Source organism: Mya arenaria, chromosome 6 (genome assembly GCF_026914265.1).
Source record: "Mya arenaria isolate MELC-2E11 chromosome 6, ASM2691426v1".
NCBI lineage: Eukaryota > Metazoa > Mollusca > Bivalvia > Myida > Myidae > Mya > Mya arenaria.
The window spans coordinates 10,027,225-10,044,512 of NC_069127.1; the positions used below are offsets into that span (position 1 = coordinate 10,027,225).

At 34.7% G+C, this 17,288-nt stretch overlaps 1 protein-coding gene across 4 annotated transcripts; it reads left to right on the top strand.

The window, feature by feature from the left end:
- Nucleotides 1–940: 940 nt before the first annotated feature.
- LOC128238248 (uncharacterized) lies at nucleotides 941–17,041 on the top strand. Of its 4 annotated transcripts, none has more exons than XM_052953952.1 (5): nucleotides 1,126–1,255; nucleotides 10,954–11,184; nucleotides 11,431–11,672; nucleotides 12,376–13,303; nucleotides 13,436–17,041. In XM_052953952.1, exons 4-5 carry the CDS (start codon nucleotides 12,480–12,482, stop codon nucleotides 14,658–14,660), a joined length of 2,049 nt encoding a protein of 682 aa, XP_052809912.1. In that variant the 5' UTR covers nucleotides 1,126–1,255; nucleotides 10,954–11,184; nucleotides 11,431–11,672; nucleotides 12,376–12,479; the 3' UTR covers nucleotides 14,661–17,041. The 4 variants fall into 4 exon arrangements, with proteins under 4 accessions (XP_052809910.1, XP_052809909.1, XP_052809912.1 ...); XM_052953951.1 differs by having other exon boundaries at nucleotides 12,430–13,303; XM_052953950.1 differs by lacking the exons at nucleotides 1,126–1,255; nucleotides 10,954–11,184; nucleotides 11,431–11,672; nucleotides 12,376–13,303; nucleotides 13,436–17,041 and adding exons at nucleotides 941–1,042; nucleotides 3,141–3,406; nucleotides 3,554–4,629; nucleotides 5,289–7,828.
- Nucleotides 17,042–17,288: the final 247 nt, after the last annotated feature.

Genomic DNA, 17,288 nt, shown 5'->3' on the forward strand with positions numbered 1-17,288 from the left:
TGATTTTAGGGGTCAAAGGTCAAGGTCACAGTGACTTTGAATGCCAAAAGCTTGTCTGTGTGATAACTTGACAATACCTGCACCCATGGCCCTCAAACTTGACATTTAGGCTTTGGGTGACCAGTTGATGACTCCTATGGATTTTGAGGTCATAGAGTCAAATTTAAGGTCATGGTCATAACTCGTATTCATCATTATGATTTTGTCATATTTACTAATTCCTTGCTGGTAAGAGGATACATTTTTATAGACCTGAAAATAGCAATCATCATTTGAACATGATTAAAAACTAGACCTGCTATCCTCACACTTTGAATGGTCATAAACTTAAAACTGCCTCAAAGGCATCCAATGTCAATGACAAGTCAGCTGTCATTTCATCTCATGTTAAAAGGTTACGTTTCTGATTTGTGAAGAATCGTCACTTTTAATATTTACTATTTGTCTTTACTGCGCATGCGCATATAGCCTTTGCCTACTGTTTGCATAATATTATGCAAACGAAGGCGCAAGTTCATTGTCAACGATGATTTAAATGACGTCACAAGGTCTTTTTAACACGGCTAAATTTTAAAGCTGATGCAATTTGGGAGGGGATAACACTAAGTCGGTTAGAATTTATTAGGTAATTTCTTCGTGAATAAGAAAAAACGGTCGCTTCGCTGCGCCACGCTTCCTTAGGTCACTTATTTACTCTTTCGCTACGCTCACTCCGCCCATTCTTAATAATTAAGATTTCACTTCATGTCATCTTCCTATTACATAAGTTGTTATCTGTCGCTGTATTGCATTAACATAACGAAAGTAAAATACATGTATATACCAATGGTGTCTCACTATAATTATATATTACCTTATTGGGATCCCCGAGACCAAAATAGTATCACGCCGGTTTTTCCGTTGAAATCATGCAAACATATAGCCTTTGGTGGACACGGCGCAACAGGGACGTAAATACTGCTATGTGTATATGTAGGTACGTCTGTCTTGCGTTGGCTCGATATATAAATACTTGGAACGGAAGAGGAAAATAAAATTACACGTAAGATATATATATATATATTTATATGGAAAACATTTTGCTTTAAATCGCAAGGGCACAATTAAACCCATGGATACCACGGTCGTCAAAGTGTGATGGAAGAGAGCGTGTCCCCTATATGTAGCGTCCGTGTGCCATGGACGGCCTACCCGCGAGCGCATTACTTTCGGAAACATTTTAATGACGTTCACGACAGGCTCCGACGGATTCTGGGTATTTTTTTTTTTTTTTTTACAGTATTGTATAACCCGAAATGATAATAAAAACACATTTAACAACAGTATGACATTTTGCTTAAATTGATAAATGTACTACTTCTTTAATATAAATAATTGTAAAAGGTCGGTCTAGACTGACGACAATTTTTCAATGTATCCAAGCGTCAATCCCAAACTCAACTCATTTTACCGGTCCTACGCATTTGTACCAAAACTTCAGTTTTCCCCTTTAATGTTTTATCTTGAGGTCAGTGTGGTGTTTGTTATGAGAATAACTGGGAGGCTCTCAGTGGGAGCTCATGAAACTAGCAGATAACATCTCGCGGGATGCCTTCTAACCACAAATCACTGTCTTGACTGAGTAGAAATTACCAACATATACACTACTTATTCTGGAACCTTGAAGCCAGGGTCAGATTCAATATTCTTGTTTACAATATTAAATACAGAACTATGAATAACACACACTCAACACAATTCCATCTCTTACCTTGTCTGTCATTCCGTCAGTTGCAACCTTTTCTCGGTCATTAATTCCATTCAAACTTCACAAATTTGATGAGCACCATGGAAAGGCGTTTTACGCATACGCTAAATGTTTCTTAACTATGACTTCAAGATCAAATGGAAGTCAACATTAATAAAATATATTTCATAACAATACATCCCCTCAGCCATAGCTATTCTTGTTTAGAATACAACCTATAATCTCAGCCAATGAAATTGCAGATAGGCATTCATTAAATATGTGTGCGCTTTCCACTATTAAATTCACGGTAACAGTCTTGTTTTAAGTAATTGATATTTTCCATAAATGCATTATTAAGTAAGTAATTAAAGGTTTATTAGTCAAAATTAATGTTTGTTATACATGTATATATATGGATTTTGAATAAGAGTGCCATCTAACGGTTACTTAAATTTGGCCGCAGAAGTGTCTGTGTTCTCATATTATATAACATTTCATTCAACATATAACTTATTATCCATCAACATTTGCCCAAATGTGGGAGGGCATATGTGACGTGATTATCATTGTTTAATTAAAAAAATAGTTCATTGTCAAACAAAGTTTGTTTTTTAACTCCAGAGTACATTATTTCCTATCAAAATCAACTTTCAAGTCAGTTTTATTTTTAAATATATTAAAATGTTTACAAAATGTTGAATAGATTAAACAGGCATAACAGAATGTAGAAGAAAAACTTATTATATAATTATGCAAAAATATTTGCTCTGAAACATAATATATCATAATTATAGCCTCTGTTTAAAGCTGCTCTATCGGTTTGACAATCTTTTGTCTTAGAATGAGGCATTTTTTTGCGTAAATGAAAACAGTGATATAAGACTGCTGACAAAAAAAAATAAGATTGTTTTGATTTTTTTAATTTACATTTGGAAATTGATGTTTTATGGCTAATACATTTTTAAGTGTTACTTATGCCTTAAGAAAACTGAAACTTTTCAGCAGTTTTTCACACAATTGAGACCTGTTCTATTGTTGTATCTTAAATGACTTGGCTGGTTGAAGGCTGGTTCTGAGACAAAAAAAAATGAAAAATGTCAAAACTGTCAATCTGTACAGTGCAGGTTTAATGTTATGTTCTAAAATTCAACAACACAAAACTGTGTTTCTGATTGCGGTAAAGAGTGAAACGAAAATATCAAGGCTGAAACAAGAAAAGATCAACCATGATAATCATACTATGCTTAAATATGGTAAAATGAGTTAGTGATTTGACTTAAGTATTTTCGTAATATTCGGACCAGGTTATTTTTGAGAAAGGGAAATGAAAACGTGTACATACATATACAATATTTGAGAAGAACGTTTGAATACACAAGTATTATACAGTTAGTCTTTAATGGTGTCACAGGAGCGCTTCCAGTGCCGATAATCGACGACGCATGCATTATTGCCCTTGAAAAAGTACGGAAGCGACTTGGGTCCTTCCTGGAGGTAGACTTCCTCGGCCGCCACACGCCGCCACCGGGAGAGGTTTACGTTGTTGACCCGGTTGAACTTAGAAACCACGTCAACACAACAGTCCCAGGGCATAGAACAGAACTAAGTCACGAGCCACCTCTCAAGATTAATGTTTTTTATGCACAGATCCATGATATGAACGGAAGTTTACAGCAGGTAAAACATACATACATTTGTTCAACATCGTAGACTATTTAAATTAAGTTTAACATGTAAATTAATATTGTACTATAAAAATACAAGTACAGTACATAAGACAACACTATAAGATTCCAAAGCCGATAGTTCCCTTTCATTCTTCAGAATATTGAACATATTATGGAAGACTGTGATGTCTACGATGGGCGTTGTATCGATTCTGAACGCGTATTCATTGCGGTAGATTTACAACCAGGAGAACATACAACCGATGTTGATAAAGAAGGACTTACACGTCACGTTTTAAACTGTTTACCTGAAAACACACCAAAAGAAAACGTACTGGTTGTATTGCTACGACGTCCGGATAAGCTTCAGCTGGCCGAGGCAATATCGACATACATTGAGAATATGGCGGGAGATGGGTTCAAAACAGCACTAACAATTTTGAAAAAGTTTGTGACAAGCAAGCGATCCAGGCTTACTGAGTCATTTTCAACATTTTTCTTAAGACATCCTGTTGAAAAATGTTTGCAGATGTTATTTCACGACTATGACACTTCAAAGAAGAAAACGACTGTTCACAGTGTACAAATGGAAAATCTGACTGCACACACGGCTCAGTTACACATTGCAGATGATGTGGAAGTTGCATCTGGCGGTAGTGCTGAACAACCAGAGAAATGTGTTGAAGAGGACCAACGACAAGAAAACGCGACAAACGACAAAGACGTTGAAGGTCTTCTTGATAATGATGGACTGCACGCATTGGCTGGGCAAATAAAGTGCAGTGTCATTGTTGAATATTTCAGCTGCAAATACAGTTTGCCACCATGGGTTGTTAACGAGATTTTGGAATTGAAGAACTTCAAGGAACAATTTGTTAAAAGTGTTTCTTCCAAGACAAAGAGTTATATCTTTAATTATGAAGAGCAAACCAAAAACGGCGACTATGGATGGAATCATCGCGTACAGGTATTGGTTAAAAGAGGAAAGAAACGCCGTATTAAAAGTCAAAGGGTTAGCCTTAAATGGCTCGTTAGTAAGGTTGATCATGACATTAAAGGTCTTGTTGATGACTATGAAGGGACGATGTCGTCCGTCGAGTACATCTTAAATCTTCTGAGAAAATTAACATTCGAGATAGAGGGGTACCTGCTGCAGGGAGGCGGGAGTAAGCAACAGTCGTACATACCTCCGCCGTCGACAATACCTCACGAAATGAGGAAGAGCCTCCTCGCGTAAGTCTCCCTATGTGCACTTCATCACATGTATATGGATATGTATAGATATAAAGGATCAAATATGGGTTTTAAAGTTTTAAACTATTAATGCGTATACACGTAAAAATGCCTGCAGCAGCAAGTTCAGTGTCATATGTGATAAACTATGTAACTTGCTAAATGAAGACAGAGATGCTGTAGTATTAGTATGTAAAGCAATGGTATTTAAAGTTGTAAACAACAACCTATTATTATTGTTCTTGATGTAAAAAAACGGCGTTTGGCACTGTCAACTTTAAGCATGGCTCAACATTTGGGTAATGATATTGTTAACTTGAAAATTGAAGAAAAAAAATGTTATGAATGCATGGGCATATCCAGGATTTCACGCAAGAGGGGCGTAACTTAAAGGGCGTAACCTCTTGACTTGCGTCTTCCCTCCGAACCGAAATTTATTTTATTTTAATGGGTTGAAAGGGGGCTGTGGGTACGCCTCTTAATATTTTTTAACAAATTCTTCTCCAAAATGGTGAGTTCTGGGCGTATTATGTTACTTTTTTCTCTCTTATTGTAATAACAAGTACATTTGAACGACCCCCCCCCCTCTTCCCTGTTTGTTTTCGCTAGTAAAATGCTTTGGTGAGACTATCTAATGATTTGTTAACACTTTATTTCAGAGTGAACGACGTCTATGCTGTGTGTACTTTATACAATGAACCAACTGTATTGTTGAAAGCAAGAGCCGATGTCGAAGTGAACGAGTTCACAAACCATAGCCATTCCAGAAAGCTTCTAGAAAATGCTTGTTTTAAGGACACCATCAACACAATACAAAGCATCAGATTGAAATACAAATACACTGCAGCTCTAAACGTTGAAGTTGTCAGTAGACCTTTTCAGCATTTCGCAAGGAATGATGTCGAACAAGGAGACACGATTTCCGCTTCAGAGAACTACGTTGGAACCCTTGGGGGTTTTGTACAATGGCTTGGAGATCTTTACATGCTAACATGTCAACATGTCGTTGGATCCAAGTCAATAGTTAAGGTGCAAAAGCCAGGGTGTGTACCAACGCGTGTGATTGGCCGGGCTACACCAAACATGTCCATCGAATCAGGCACCCACGGGGTAATTGATATTGCTGCAGTTAAAGTGGACGAACAGGAAAGAAAACGCTGCATTCTCAAGTATAAAGATTCCGATGGCATCTTTCGCACATCTGTTCTTTATGACCCTGAAACGAAAGATTTAAAACCTGGTTCGAACGTTTTCAAGTATGGAGCAAGTACAGGGTTAACAGAAGGCATTGTAGCGTCAAGCGATTTTCATTTAGATGTCAACAATAGTCTTGTCTTTATTGAAAGTAAGGCAGATTTTTCTCCCGGATACAGCTCAACATTCAGTGGACCTGGCGATAGTGGATCGCTGATACTACGAGAAACTTTCGAATGTACCAATCAACGCCCTAACTTACACATTATTTCAATGTTGAGTGGAGGGCTTCAGACAATGAATGTATGTGGTAAAACATTATCTTTTCTATTAAAACCAGCCTTGGAAACTGTTGCTGAACAGGCAAATATACACGCGAACCTACGTTTTGATCATACAGGAATCTGGTCATTCAATGATGCAAGAATTGCGACATAGTGTTTTATGTATCAGTAAATAATGTTAATGTTTCACGATATTTGTATTCATGCTATTCATAAATATAAACATTTGCCTTAACCAGTCTGTAGGACAACAAGCAATATTTGTATTGCATAACACGGAAGGGTTTGTGACTCTATTGATCGATTGACTGGATGTTTGTTTATACAAAAACATATAGCATCTGCAGATTTTACTTTTTTATATTTTTTCGTGATTTAAGTATAAACGCTTGCCAACGCTAAAAGTTTCCCAAGAAGTGCTAGTGATTTATCCTTCAAATACATGTTTTAAAGCGATAGATAGCCAAAAAGGTAAGAAACTGTGTTACAAACTTTAGACTAAGTCAGAGACAAAAGGTGGCAGATAAACAGTATTTGTGTATCTTTGTAAAGGAAAACAAGTTTGTTTGGCTCCTTAGTTTTGAAAAAAAAAATCTCTCACTTTATTATTTTACTTTAATGTTAACATTTAAGAATTTGTTTGATGAAATAGCATTGCAGTTTTAACCATTCAATGCACTCTCAGAAAGTCCTGTCGGCCATTCATTAATAAACTGACGATGGAAGCCAACTTATTACGATGTATCATATACTAATATGCTTCACGGTATGCATTAGTGATATGTATTTATATGGAGCAGTTTGATTTTTGAGAATTCCAATGAATAACATGTAATGCTCTAATTATCGGGATGATTTTTTTGTATTGTTAAAGTTGCATAGTTTTGTTAAAGGGTTAATTTAATCATGAATCACATTGGTATTTATTTTTTGTATCGAACGTTTACAGGGGCGTAGCTAGCTCTCCCCTGTGGATTCATAATTGTGCTAGTGGGGTCACGGGGCATATCCGTATATAGTGTCCGTATATAAAGTCCATGTATAAAATATTGATACAGTGTGATATTAGGCATCAGTTATTGTTTTTTAGTTATGTTGACATCAATCGTTCAAATCTAGCATAACCTTAAAAAACAAATTAAGCAGTATGATGATGGTATTTGTAAATCAAGTTTTTTTTGTCAATTACTGATCTTGTTTTTATTTCAATTACCCGAGTTTTGCATACATCACTATCATATATCTCCAGGGCAAATTACATTTAAAGCGTCTGGTTCAATCATACTCATTACTCGAATATAAATATAAACAAACTATTAAGTTACACCTTCATACAAACGACCTATATGCTGACTGACGAGTGAGCCCATAGCATTTATTTTTAGACATGAGGCTTACATACAATTTTTACGACCAATAAAACTTTGATCAGTATGAAAGATAAAAGTCGAACAATTTGAAAAATGCTGTCATCCCGTTGTTTATTATATTGATTTAAAACATGTTTAGATAATGTAGTCATTTGATATATGCTCTTTTTAAATCCAGCAAATATATATATATTTAATGATAATGACCCACTAAGCCTTTGGTTATTTCGTAAGTAAACATTATTTGATGTTTATTAAGTTGTGGGTTTATTTATTCGCTACACTACGTAAATATTATGATTAACATTTAATATCACTTGTCACATGATTGGAAATAAAATTTGAATTATATTATCTTATTTGTTGCCCTAGATTTTTTCATAGTTCGCATTTTGTCTAGAACGCAGACATTTCAGTAGTTTCCTATTCCTCCAATCACCACTGTTCTTCATTGTTCAGAACTTCGTGAGAGCAAACAACGTTTTTAACGTCATTGTAATGAAATGTTAGTTTTTCTGCTCTGAACGTTTCATGGACACGCTGGTGATCAGCAGTATTTCTAACAGGATTTGGGACAACTGCTTCAGTTGTGCTTGTTTATCTAAATATATGACTACATGATCAAATAGTTCACCTTTAAAAGTAAAAGTAAACAGCGATGCCGCTTACGATGTTGATAACTTTAACAAAGTTCTGAACAATCGGCCTATTAAACAAATGGTGCTAATCCTGTCCCGGATGTTGTCAAAAATAAATATCAGTCAACGTTCTTGTTTTATGTGACATCATAATATTACCTGAGTTTGGAAAACCATTTTACTGTCATTAAGGAATCCCAGTTTAAACTAAAAGTAGATGAATATATCTAATACACCGCTCATGCGATATATTCACGGGGTTCTAACTATGTAACATGGGGAAAAGTTTAATAACAAGTTTGTGTCACGGAAGCTTGTATATAGTGTCTCAGATTACTGCCGATTAAGTTTTTTTAAGTTGTTTCATGTTATTTTGAAATTTAGAGGAATATAATTTATAAAATATTTTTTGTTTTTGTTAAATTAAAGAAATGAACTGAGAAAGACTAATCACTATTTTGAATTACTTATACCGGCTTCTAAATAGACGATCGTATAACTAATGTTACTTCTTTGTGCCAATAGGGCCATGAATGCAAGATATGGAAGACTCGGATAGAGGACACTGACATATCGTTAAACCTAGAAGAATCCGCTTGTGCCAAAAACAACAACTAGTCATTCGAAATTTATATACATTTATATCGAGCTTATTGGCTGTTTTAAACATTTACATTCGAACATTTAATGATACCTTTTGTTGTCTTTTTGATTTCGCATTAGGTTCATTTTAAAAATAATTGAATACATGTTGTTAAGCAACAATGTTCAGAAGTATGTTGCTTTTATGCACATACATGCCATTTTTCGGATTTCATTTATGTTCTTAGTGGAAGCCTTATTTATTTTATGGACATACATTGATACAATGTATATTATATATACATCGTCGTACCGATTGAGGAGCTAATATTATAATCTGTGCTTGATCATGCCCTTTTGACAGTTACAGGTGTTTTCTGTATGAATTCTGAATAATTGTATTAAAATGGCCAATGTTACAAACGGATGGTCTTATTTATTTCCCTCTTAAAAACAGTGTCTATGATTAAAGTATTTTCCTTCGAATGAGAACAGAATTCATATTCGTAAGTTGCAATGATTTCCAGACATTCGCTGTCTCTCATGGATTTAATTAATACAAATCTTTGATCAATATATTTTATATATAGAAAGATAAGTCTTAGTGCAAACATTATACTTAAAGCTGCACTCTCACAGATTGAACATTTTGACAACTTTTTTTATTTTTTGGCTTGGGACGAGCCAATTTTTTTGCGAAAATCCATGGAAACCAGTTATATAGGACTGCTGACAAAAATTAGATTGCAGATTTTTATATTTAAGTTCAAAAAATGATGTTGTATGCATTTTTCTTAAACCGTTAGTAACGGTTATGATCAAACAATTATGATAACAACATGTTTATTTGCATTTATTCAAAGGCAGTAAAATCGTTTAATATGGTTAAATTTGTTGAGCGAGTTTTTTTAGCAAATACTTCAATATATCTTGTGAAACATCATATGGCCTGTTTAATCCACAACCTTTCGTATTGTATGTTTCTCGTTTATCTTTCCGCCTTTTGACGTTTGGTAATCCTCTAACGACAGTATCAAAGTACTGCTAAGACCTCTGGGTTCGTACCAGCGGTTTCGATTTCTTTTAAGCTTAATTTAATTTCGTAGTGTCGTTAAACGATATCCCTATTCTTTTTCTCTCACTGCGGAAGAAATGCATTACAATAAAAACCAGCTGTATATGTAGTACGCAAACATATATTATACCAAACTGTTAGCATTTTACACTTCTGCAATTTATATATTCTTACACGTACATTATAAATACTGCTACAACGACGGAAATAAATCTATATACTCAAAGGGTAACGTTCATTCAGTCGCATTAATGCAAACCATAAAATGTTCTTAAGAATGTTTCGCACATGAGGCAAAATAGTTTATGAATCCACACGGTGAGGCCCCCGTACCGGCAGTGTTGCTTTGGAAGGCTCGTCTTAGATTGGAACAAGTGTTCACTTCCGGTTTGGCTTGGATCCAAACGCATGATCCCTAAACTAATTAAGTAAACACATCTATGAATATGTCTTGTTTCAAAACTTTTCATTGATATATTTTAAGGCTCTTTCAGTTTTAAAGTCCATGAACACAAAATTAATCTTCCTTTTACCCTATGGGCTTACCAAATAAGTGAGAATTTTTGATCGTATATCCATTTCTCGACGAATAAGAGTGTTAAGATCAATAGATTTATTTCGAGTGGTTAACAGGTACATTGCAAAAACATTCTCGGTGTTGATTTAAAGAAATTGGGACAAACTCTGAGATTATAATTTATCGTCATAAAAAATGTGAAGAAATAAACCGTGAATCTTAAATTAAGTATACGTTATAATCACGTACCAATATAAGTTCTTCCTTCACATGACATTTATTAAGGATATGTACAAACAATAACGATCATCTATGATTCAATGTTTCTTTTCACAAAAATCGCTATTGATGTAGATTATGTTATGAAAAGTAATTGATTTAGGCTATTTTCTTGTTTTATTTCAGTCAAGACTTTAATGACAAAAGTGTTATTTAAAGCAAATATCGGCATGACGTTCAAAATATGTAGATTAATGTAGAATTAATGAGTTTATTCACATTTAGACTGAGTCAATATATGTCGTTTGATGTGTACTCGTTAAAAAATCAGAGACAGTATCTACAGGCTTACATGACACCAACTCGTCAGTCAACACCGTCTCGTGTAACAGAGCTGGAACCCCGTGATATGAGTTATTTTGAAATGTGTGTTCCATTTTTACAGCATGATAGATTATAACAGTAGATTTCAACGTGTATTGAATACGATACGAAAAGTGATTTATAGACAAATATGGAATATCGTAAATAATCATTTAAGTGTTTTATTACAACACTGATAAAATGGACGTCTATCACCAAGAAACACAATTCTGGCCTTTACGTTTCTACCCGAGGCCGGAATATTTCCACAGTCGCTTAAAGGATATTTGTCCAAGATTCAAGAGATTAACAGGTAAGGCCATTCAAAATTCAATCAATGTTGATAACAATAGTTTAGTGTTGGTCACCCTATATATTTCTTTCTTCGCGTTACAAACTACAAACGCGACATGTACATCGATAATGAAACTGAAATGGCCTAATTTCATTTTTAAATTTATATGACTATTTAGGTGAACGTAAGGTATTAGAAGTGTTCTGATGATCTGCGGTTTTCACGGTATGATTAAGAAATGCATACGATTAAACAATGTTGCAGGTGCTTTTCCAAAATGTTTTCATGGCATCACATACAGTCAGACATTGGAGAGGTTGCAATCACTGATGACCATGTTTGATGAAAACATCAAGTTTACCCTGCACGGAAAGTTACTTCCACGCTGCGAAGACTTTCTTTACCACAACTCTGGAACTGATATTACAATTCACCAAGAGCATTGCACGGTTGAAAACCTAAATGCATCTGGGTATGAAGTCAAAATATGTTACGCTGATATAAAGGTAATCCTTTCTGTTACTTATAATATATGGATGGCAACGAGTACCCGAGTACTCGAGTACCCGATCGAACGTCCGAGTACTCGAGTACCAAATCACTACTCGAGTACTCGGATTATTTTTAAAAAAAATCTTTAAAATTCACCAAATACACGATTTAAAGACAAAATATCAGATCTGGTTAGTTGCCAAGAGGACAATTTACGGTCCCTCTAATCCCCGCTGTAAGTTATAAAAGTAAACTTAATCCGTTCATTTTAGTACTTAGAAAGTAGGGGCTCATATATACCAAAATACAAATCAAATTTGTATTGTGTCATCTTGTATTAAAACAGTATGTATACCCCCTAACAAAAGAAAAATGAAGCCTATCAATGCAATTTAATTGTCCACGTAAGTTGCCAAATAGTATTATATACAAGCCTAAGACTGATGATGGACAACACAACTCTTATATGCTCCCAACAAATCGGCAGATTGATTCATTTAAGAATATGGTTACTCGTAACGTCAGTAATATATAATTTAGACTTCGAATAAGCTTATAACTGACATTCAATGTAAAAGCTAGCATTTTCGATTTAATTGAGGCTGTTTGATAACAGTTAAAGGCAGCGCACGGCTTTTAAAAATGGCGTTCCGTTTTCAAAAACATTTCAAGATCTAATGCATTGCCCCATGGGAATACAAATATGTTCCATTTCAGTCCATTTCTGTGTTCATTTCTAAAGTGTCGCTGTGAGTGAGAATGACTTTCTAGGACTTAGATGAAATCCTCGATGAGCTCAAAGAAGTTCCGGAACAAAAAACATGTCGATATTTTTAGTGTTTGATTCGGATCTAACTGAGATTGAAAAGAATATCGTTTTGAGTCAACTTGAAGATGTTGAAACTAAAGGCAACAAAGTTCAGGTTTCTCAAAGAAAGGAATTGATGTTTCAAATATCGATGACTTTGGAAACAATTCTGGTGAAAGGTTTCAGTTTACTTCAAGAGTTTCTTGTAAACTTTATTCGAAATGACCAAGGTATACAAGCTGATGATACAATTAAGAAATTTGTAGAGGAAAGTAATATTACTGTTGTCTTGGCAACTTATTTACGGGACGCTTTGGGACCTGTTGATCATTCTGTTACTGAAAAAGATATGGAAATTGATTGCAATACGGGAGTCGATTTGGAGTTAGAAGCTGAAACAATGGAGGACATTTATGGAAACACATACAAGCGTTTTGCATACTGCCTCTTCTATCCTTTTCTGTCCGCCAAGTATGGATTGTCAACTGAAACGGTTAAGCATATTTCAGAAGAATTCAGTTTCGAAAAAAAGTTTGTTGAGACACTAAGGGAACGATTGAGGAAAAAAATCATTCATTGCATAAGCCTTGGTGACGACATCTTCATGAAAGATGGACTAAAGTATGTCAAACAGTTGGCAAATATTACTTTGAGTCAACAATATGAAAGAATTATTGACTTAGAAAAAATAACAACTACTGCAAGGAATTTGTTTTCTGCTTTAGAAAAGCTTTTGTTCGAAGTGGAAAGTTGCTTGCAAAAAACAATAATAGGAGAGGTTCAAATCTCAAGAAGAGTCCCAACAATTCTACCGCTAATGAAGAAAGAGCTATTTAGGTATGGCATTTTGGATTTGAAAATAGTAAATTATAATGCAGTATGAATAATGTTAAAATGCATTATATCTTTTATTTCTATGTATATGATCACCATATATGTTTGTATTTAGTATAATATTTCTATTTTAAGGATCGATCATGTGCTTATGGTTGGAACCGTTTATGATAAAATCGCCATATATGTCGATGTCAAAAGCACACGCGATACCACACCTCCGGATGTCAACACAAATAAGCTGAATGAATCTGCCGCAATGAATGAAAATGTACTCGATGATGAAAATGGCACACAGGCTGTTAAAACAAAGGGTTTCAACAAACGCAAACGAAAAAAGCGCTCTATGTATAACAAGAAACCATTGACAACAGCGCAGCAAATAATGAAGGTTTTGCAGAAATATGAAGTAACGTTGACATCTTCTTACGTCATAGAATATGTTTCAAACATGCTTTCTGCATTTGCAAATGCACAACATAAACAGCCAGCAAAGAATCTTTTATTAAAACCTGCCCCGCAACCTCCAGTGTATGGAACAGGGCAACCCATTCAAGCTTGCGATTTAGACGCCGAAGATATGTTTCGTGAAGGAACGTTAGGATGTTTCCTATCTTCAGGCGAAACAGTATATGCCATGACTTGTGCACATGTGCTTTTCAGATACGACCAAATGGATGCAGTTTCACAGGCGTATATGTATGACGCGAAGGACCCAAATAAATTAGTTTTGCTTGGCTTGAATTCTCCTCTGCATGTGATATTTCAGACATCTGATGCGATGTTTGTTGATTGTGCGCTTAGCCAGGTGAATGATGATATGAAACAAAATGTCAATAAAAAACTTAGAGACACTACAAACAAAACACAATCTTCTGAGTATTACACTGGGGATAGAAAGTGCCTCCTTGGGGAACGTGTTTATAAATATGGGGCTAGAACAGGCCTCACTCACGGGACAATAGATTCTATAAACCTTACCCCAAAGTCATGCGTTGATGGAACAGATAATGATTATCTGGTTTGGATTGAAAGTGCAACAGATACTACTCTTCCTGAAGGAGGATTGATGACAGTGCATGAAGTGGAAGGCGCTACGGCTTCTGTTGAAGGGGAATGTTTTGCAATGAATGGAGATAGTGGGGCTGTTGTTCTTATGAAACATTTTGATAAGATATCGTTTACAACGCAAGATAAAAGAAACACTGGCAATCTTGTTGCATTATCGATGGTGTCATGTGGAGATCTTAAGCTTAAATCCGACGAAGACAAAACATCTAAGCTCGTTCTGACATTTCAATTAGACAAGGCCGTCTCTCTGTTGGAAAACAAAATGAATGTCCAATTAAAACTGGAGTAAAATAAACAAAAAATCTGACACAAATTCAACGGGATTTTTTTAGTAATGCAAAGATAATAACAAGGAAAAAGGTACACCAGATAAGAAAAACATTTTATATTAATAATATCTATACGATTATCTATTTATCGGGGTCTAAGGTTGAAACGATCAGGAGAAAACGAGGCCTTGTTGAGTCATTAAGCATACTATAAAGATAAATAGAATTTAACACCAGTTCACATAAGACTTGTTTGATATCTTAACAGTTTTTTTATTAAAACTTACAATTATTACTGATAAAGTGACATTTGCACATTATATATGTGGAGTTTTCGTATTATCACGTGATAGCCATATCAATGACCTTAGCAACCGAAACTGACCCACATTGCTGTGCGTTCGTTTTCAGCTTGCTTATTTGCAAGAAATTGTTTATTTTGTACGTTTATTTTAAAGCTGCACTCTAACAGATTGACCATCTTAACAACTGTTTTATTTTTTGTCTTGGAAAGAGCAATATTTTTCGTAAATATCTGCAAAACAATGGGACAAACATTGCTGACAAAAAATCTGATTGTAGATTTTCATATTTCCGTAAATAAATATTTTATTAATGTCTTAAACCGTTTAAGAAAATTGCATAAAACATCATTTTTGTACTTAAATATTAAAATCTGCGATCTTTTATGTGATTCAATGGAAGATGAATATCATTTTGTTCTTAAATATAAATTGTATACTGATATTAAAAAAAAGCTTACATAGATAAATATTATTATGCAAGACCTAATATGCTTAAATTTATAGATTTATTCACCTCTCAAAATACTAAAGTAAATAAAAAATTATCTATGTTTGTTTTGAAAACTTACATAACAATATCATATGTTAAGTACAATGTCAAATTTTAATGGTTAATATAATGGAATGAATACCTTTAGAGCCGTTTATCACACATGATATATCATACATTTACATCATGGCAGGGATACAACACATGTCAACCAAACCTGGCTTCAGTTTTTTTCTCTAAAACTGGTTTAATTTCGTTGTAATATGAGGTAGAAATACGGTAAAGGAAACGTAGAAGCAAGATATTTAGCTTGATTTGTTTTTATTGAAAGTAGACTGAAAAGATTAAGCTTGCACAAAGTCATAGCTTTGTATTTATATTGAAATCGGAATATTGTATTCAACGAGAACATTTCGAGGGAAGGCAACGCTGTCTCTTATTTCACATTTTGTTCTAAATGTTTTGGCGGGGGGGGGGGGGGGTTAAAATCATATGGAATGTTATTCAGGTAAAAATTGCACAAGTTGTTATGACGAAACAAACAGGGCGCTTCTTCGTTGTTTTTGTACGAGAGTACTGAAAATGTCGAAAACTGTACTCAAAATGATATTAATCAACATTTGAGAGACAAACAATGAGTCAGTCACCTGTGGTCATTAGCACTCGTTGTAATAACGTCGAAGGCATCTTTGACTTTGTCCAAAACAAATGACACATTAACTTGATATGACAGCACGGTTAAAACAGTAATTACTGTATACTCTCAAAATCTTATTTCACAAGGTACTCCCGCGGTAGTTCGAAATATTATTGGCCAGCTGCAATATCCTGTCTCTTGTCCTCATCATCTGTCATCGGCATAATTTCTTGGTTTTACTGTTGATCCATTTGTGGCAGTGTTATGGGTGTAGGTTAGAATACATGTAATGCTTTCAGTAGATGGAAAACTTGCGACCCATATAAGTGTTGAATTATATGCAGCCACAGTGGCGGCTCTACCGGGGGGGGGTCACATAGGGCCTGTGCCCCCCCCCCCCCCCCTCGAGCGGGCCGGCAAGTAATGTTTTTTGGGGGCAGATCTTTATTGATTTTACTGTACAAATAAGTTGTTTGGTCACAATTTAAATTTTATAAAATCATTTGAGTAAATAAACAACCTGGTTATCGAGTATAATATAGTACTAGTATACAAATTATCGAGTATAATATAGTATACGAAACGAGAAAGTCTTTTGAAAAATGACATCGGAGCCCGAACATTCGTTAAAAAATCGGCGCCGCATTTTACACAGAAAGCTGAACAAAAGTAGATAAATATGGTTTCAGTTATACGCGTCAGTTTACTGTTTTTAGAATATATCATATACCAGTAATATGAGTTGTTCTAAACTGTTAACATGTGCACATTATATGTTTGTCATTGCTTTTAATAATGTCAATGTGTGCCAACAAGATATGTGTGTGCATGGCGGTGCATTTAACAAAAGTTTAAATTCAAAACGTTGCCTCTATGTAACTTTCCATTTCGGCCTTTATTATCGTCTAGTTCTTTGAATTATGCTAGAACCTTTGTAAATTATTACTAAATAATTTATTTGAAACCCTTTTTAGATTTGGTTGTCAAGTTGTTTTTACTTCTGACAGTTAACTTAAATTGATAAAAATGACATGCGAAGTACCTACTGTATCGTTGAGTGCAATCAATATACTGAAGTGTTACGGTTTATATAGCACTAATTTTAAAGCATAAATGTGTCACAGGTGAACGAGAGGTTAACGACTTAGCCTGTTTATCCATCGACCCTAGTTCGATTCCCTAAAACGGCTATATAATCTTGTTGTTTTTTTTGAAA